The sequence below is a fragment of the Gnatocerus cornutus genome, chromosome 2, assembly GCF_029298725.1.
Source record: "Gnatocerus cornutus isolate USDA-ARS CGAHR chromosome 2, icGnaCorn1.1, whole genome shotgun sequence".
NCBI classification, from domain to species: domain Eukaryota; kingdom Metazoa; phylum Arthropoda; class Insecta; order Coleoptera; family Tenebrionidae; genus Gnatocerus; species Gnatocerus cornutus.
Window position 1 is genome coordinate 7,334,632 of NC_142234.1, and position 6,055 is coordinate 7,340,686.

Genomic DNA, 6,055 nt, shown 5'->3' on the forward strand with positions numbered 1-6,055 from the left:
GCAGTTTCTTGACCTTCCGTGTTCATTCACTTGCACTAAATATTCTCCAGTAACGTGGAACAAGATTCACTTATGTACCTTATGGGTACAACTGGATCACAAGCATAGTTTAACAGATTTTGATCAAAAGAGTGCTAAGATTTTAAACTTAAAAGTCCAGTTATAAAAGAAGTCAGTGTTTAGCTGTACAAAATCTTTAAATTTTTTACTAACCTTCCTCTAAAAAAGTCCTTATTGTATGTAATAGGAATACAAATTTCGGTATGAGTCACAACCACCATGCTTCACCATTGTCTTTTATTTCCATATTAAAACTATCACAAACCACCAACACCCGACCGCTGAGATACAAAATTTCAGTTTTTGATGCAGTTACTGAGACGACTGCTGCAAATAGGAAAAGCGGGTAATCAGCGAAGCAGATTGCCGCAATCGACGCACATGTACCGTAACTTTACCGAAGAGGAACTGCACACGAGAGCGAGTAAATGCTTCCCAGAATTTATGGCTCCCAAGAAATCGGCATCGATAAATTAAAATGTAACAATCAAATAAATTGGCTTCGTTCACGTTCCAGAATGACGTTTGTTGGCGGATAAACTAAGATAAAAATGTTCTTGCGGAAGTCTCTTCGTTTAACGGATAGAATGCGCAGACGTGGGTTTATTTTTATTATTTCCTTTATATTGCACGATTTAAAAGTGTTGTAGGCTGTTGGATCTGACGGAGGGGTTAGGAATTAGTGGTGGAAGTAGTGATTTGCCCCCTTATTCAAAAACTGCAGTAAAGCGAGTTTAGATCAAGAGCAACAATCTGTCTGTAAGCACAGAAACAAAAAAAACTTTTCAAAGTTGTTGCAAAAATGGTGGATGCGCCAATTCTGTTACTTCATAATGTCAAAAAGTAAGACTTTGGTCTGGTCTTTTCTAGTCCAGATTTCATCCGTAGAATAAAAACACAAAAATCCAACAAACTTAAAAACTTTAAAATTTAAAAGAATAATAAAAAAATGGGGTATGCGTGGCACTAAATTTTTGGAATAACAACAAACTTGGCAGATTTGAAGTGCCGCAATAAAGAAATAATAAATAATAAAATGTAAAGCGTAACAAATATCATTGCTGCTTCTTAGCTAATTCCAGACACGAAGTTTCTTTGAATCGCTTAACCTAAAGAGCTAATGAGAGTTTCATAAATGATTGCAAATTTATTGCACTTCCGCATTGACTGTCAACACTGATGGTAATCGCGGTATGGGTTCATTTCAACACCATTTCAAAATTAAATAAATAAAACATAATTTGTACAGAATATAAAATATGTAATTGGGAACTTTACAAAATAAATTCAATATTACTATCCGACCTGAAATTGGGTTAAAAATTTCACCTAAAATTACACATAATCTCCAATAGCTTTCTTGTGGATATTTTGAGGTTTTTTCTTAAGTGAAACTGTCGCAATTAATCGCATTTCTTTCGCTAGAAAAGCACCAGCACAAAAACGGAGGTACAGCTAAACGCATCATTTCATAAGTTACAGCTCGCACAAGAGGATTTATTTTGTTTTCTTCAATTGCTGTTCTGAGATTATACAGTGCCGTAACAATAAAATACAGCTAGTAAATAATTAATGTTAAAAATTGTTTTTCTCTGTAAAGTGCTGCTTGAAATTAATAACACGGCTCAAACAAGAAAAGGTCATTGTTCGATTTTCGAATTATCACTTAACGACTTGTTTTATGATTGGGGCCGTTTGAGAAACGGTACGAAAGGTGACAACAGACAAATGCAATTTCTCAGAAAAAATGCGAGAATGCGAGAGTGGAGTGAACTATTTATGTATAATTTGTTGTATGTGTTAAGCTGCATCTCTTGCGTTTTAATTGGATTCTAATTACAGTGATTATCGTGGATTTGAACAATTCTGGAAACCACCGTAATTAAAATTACCTGAGTAACCAATACAGTACATTATTAGGCTATAAACTGCATTCTAGAATCTAGATACATATTTTTTAACATAAACTGCTGGCGTTGGTAATACACGAACGAAGATTCACTCAATGTGATTATCACGCTTCAAACTTCTACTTTTCGTTCGCCTGATGTGAGCTTATATGGATTTTACTGCGATTCTAAACGTTCTAGGTATTCACCAGCCACGCAAAACGACTACAAAAGGAATTTTGGGGTTTTAGAGTTAGTGGGTTCAGTCAACTATGTCCAAGAAGTTGAATGTAAATACATAAACATACATAACAGTATTCGATATTGACACTTATTCTTTAACCTGCGGAGAGATTACATCAGATACATGAAACTAAAAATAAAAAACTAATTAATTTCTTTCATCGGTTTTTGTGGCAGTAGAACAATATTTTTTAAAGAGATTCTTAAAACACCGACAATAACTCCAAGGCATTTTTCTTATCTGGAAGGTTTTCACTGACCGACTTCAAACTGCGAACCTGTTTCGCGTTTTTGAACACAAATGGTGTGTTTGTGAGGAATTATAATAAATATATCGTGCGTCAATATTTGAATCAAGCTATTGGAGATTATGAGAAGAGTTTTCGGAGCATTGACGCACATTCCTTTTATTTATTTTTATGAGCAAAACACTACGAGGAGTATGTTTACAACGGTACTAACATAACATACAGTTTGGGGAATTGATACCCGATGAATGGGAACAATTTTAATAAGAAGTGGGAGAGGAGTAGTGTCGGTGGGTGGTATTACTCCCCTCAACGCATCTTAGTGACAAAGTTCTCGAAATTTATAACTCAAATTCATTGAGAAAGACAATGCCTATCATTACTCATAAAAAAATAAAATTGTTGCATTTTGCATTTGAACAACCAAATCTCTGTAACAGCGAAGAATTACCAAAGGAGCAATCATGTTAACACCTCGTCTTACCAAAAATCATAAAACAATGCCACGACGCATGCATTCGCGCTGATGGGGGTAAATTATTTTTATCTTCCTCGCTCCAATAGCAATTATTGTTTTCTTTGTTGCGCTCATCTATTTGTCCATTAATCGGTCTTGGACTCACCAAAAATTCATGTTTCTTAATGTGTGTGAGAATGAAAGAATGCAAGAATCTCTTTCTCGCTCGGTGTCCCCCACTTTCTATTAAATTTAATTCCATGCATCGGGTGGCAATTCCCCAAACTGTATGTATAATAAAAATAGAAGAAAAAGGATCTAGTAAATAATGTGCACAAATTGTTATCTAAGCGCTGAGTTATTTTTAAACTTTTAGCATAAAGAAATTCAAGAAGATTAGACAGCTCCAAAGATTGCAAATACCCTAAAGGATTAAAAAAACTATAGCGAATCTAAAAAAGAAGTACCTGAAAGAGTTTAAGTTCGAAAGCAGATCTGATTTTAGACAATACAAATTTAATTTATTTAACAGCATTAAATGGATTAGTAAGTGAACTTGAAATCAGATCGTTGGCCACTAGTTATAAGCTATTAAATATTTATTACAACTTTATTTAAATTTCATCCTAGATTTAAGCTTTATGACATGTTCCAAATCATTTACGCTTGAAATCCACAATAGAAAAACATTAGAATTTATTACACTGTTCGTATCTTCGGTATAACCATAAAACAGGTGCTAATGGATAGGTATTAATTTTAATACAAGATAAATTTCTTATCGAACTTCTTCGAAGAATAAAAGATGAGTTATCAAACGTATGATTGCAAAAAAAGTAAAGCAACCATAGATCCCAATAATTCTATTAAAGATTTACTTTTAGTTAAGGTTTTGCTTATTCTAGAGGGGTTTCATGACAGTACCACCCCTAACAAAATTATTTTCTTCACAATGCATAAATTGTTTAAACATTTTTTAACTACCAAGGAGTCAACCTGTATATTGTTCAAAAACTGCGTCGGATTAGAACCTTGAGAAATTTTAAGATGATCTGCACCAACTTGTAGACCTCAATAAACGTGTTAATTAAATCCCATCACACATTTATCATGCCTGGCACGTTTTAAATACACACAACATTCATCAAAGTAAAATCGGTTAATAGTGGCATATCGGCACTTCTAAATTAGTGTCTTGAAGAAATCAATCAAAATTCCTTCCTTCTGAATAAATGACTCTGGAGGTTATGAACCCGTGGGCGACAACTGGATTTGTCTCAGACCATACATGGAACACTCACCATCCAACGTAAGAAAACTGTCTTAACACATTATGAAGTTATCCACTTCCGCAAATCTTCCAATTTTAGAGAACTGACTTATTTTTAAACGATTTCACCAGTACACTTATTGCCGTAGGTAATATCCATAAATAATTGAAATGTTGGACCTGGTCCTACTTCTAAGTCAGTGACTCACAATGCTGGCACAATTATTTGTCTTATAAATTGTTTACAGTAATAAAAATCTAAGAACTTTAAATGGAACTATCAAGATCTAAAATCTAGAAGAGAATTGTGTCGGTTTAGCGGTACGAATCAAATGTGTCAGTTAATTAAAAATAGTGAAGAAAATAGAACAATTAATACTTACCCAAACTTTAAACTCTAATATATCCAAAAATTTAAAATAACTATCAGGAAAACAACCAATGTAAACACACTTGCACCATAACTGTGATTAGTTTTTGGCAGAAGACAGATTCAGACGTTGACATTTTATTGATAACGGTGCCAACATAACAAACCGTAAACTGAAGTTAAAATTTCAATTTTTATAACGCCTATTTTTAGCAGCAAACTCAAAAATACTTAAAAAACGATTACAACAGTTTGAAGGAAAAACGTAGGTTTAGTTGTCCAGAAAAAGCCCAAGAAGTTTGAATATTTTCAACCAGAAGGTTGGTAGCAACAGAACGAATCGATGATGCACACGCAGGCGCGAGAAATACGAATTCATCTTGTGGCGTGACTATTGAAACCATATTTTTGGCCATTAAATAATAACGGATCAAAGAAACAAGATCAACTTTAAGATACTAAAATTCTATGAAAAAATTGTATACTAAGCCCCTAATGAATTAACTAATAAAATATTTTATAAAAAATGTATATCTGGTTGCATAGATCTACTATGGTAACTTGAAAAAAGTTTTCATTTTCTTTATTCTTCGTTTTTTATAGATAAGGATTATAATAGTAAAAAATGCTTTAAAATCTTCTCAAGATTTATTTTCATAAATAAGTATTAATAAAACAAAATATCGGGGTAAAGTAATATCTAATTACAATTTATTAAATTGATATGTTATTATTACTCGACATAATTATTATTATTAATTGCAGTAATTTAAATGCACAATAACAAAATCACAAAGGATTATTGCAAAGAGTTATCTTAAAATTTGTGCCACTTATATTATGTTGGAATGTTTCAATACTTTAGCAGTGAATATGTATGTTGTTTATGAAACATAGAGTATCTAATAGTTGAAAGTTTTACATGTACAATCAAGCAAAGTCAGTATATAGCTAAAATAAATAGCGATTTGCTATATTTGAAGCTTATTGGCACATTAAAAAAATATATGTAACTAAAGTTGACTCTTAAAATTATTACTGTAGTAGGTACATACAACTTCGAGCATACAGTTCCAGCGAGTATAAAAAAACAAGAAAATGAATGTTTTTGGTAACTAGAAAAGTTTCATTTCTATAAATAGACATCACTTGTAAAGCACAGGAGCGCGCGTTAGAACTCTACTCAAAGAAATACAGTTTAGAATGCCTTTTTACACTTTGTAAGCTCCTTTTTGTGACATCATTTAATCGTTGAAAATATTTTACTTAGGCGCCTCAATTGACTAGTAAATATAATAATTATATAACACTGATATTACTTTTACAATATTATCTATACATTGTCTTCAATTATTGTGCCTTGTGAAAGAGTTTTTATAACAAATGGGTAAAGCATGAAGGTACACTGTGTTTGTATTAACAGACTTTAAAAAATAGACTCACCTCATTACTTGCTACTTTGTTTTTTACAATCATAATAAATGTGAATCGCTTGGTGTGTTTTGAGAACAAATCTGT

General features: G+C 32.4%; 1 protein-coding gene across 2 annotated transcripts in view; it reads right to left on the reverse strand.

The window, feature by feature from the left end:
• LOC148178474 (WD repeat-containing protein 47) overlaps window positions 1–4,682 on the reverse strand; it is a 28,215-nt gene extending 23,533 nt beyond the window's left edge. The window contains exon 1 of one of the 2 annotated variants that reach the window (XM_088050400.1): window positions 4,551–4,682. Coding sequence is in view for 1 of the 2 variants with exons in the window: in XM_088050399.1 (XP_087906525.1) it covers window positions 214–281 (68 nt within the window). In the remaining variant the exon portion in view is untranslated. Of the gene's footprint in view, window positions 1–213; window positions 297–4,550 lie in introns of those variants that run through there. The other variant, XM_088050399.1, reaches the window with a different exon arrangement.
• Between the last annotated feature and the right edge of the window lie 1,373 nt (window positions 4,683–6,055).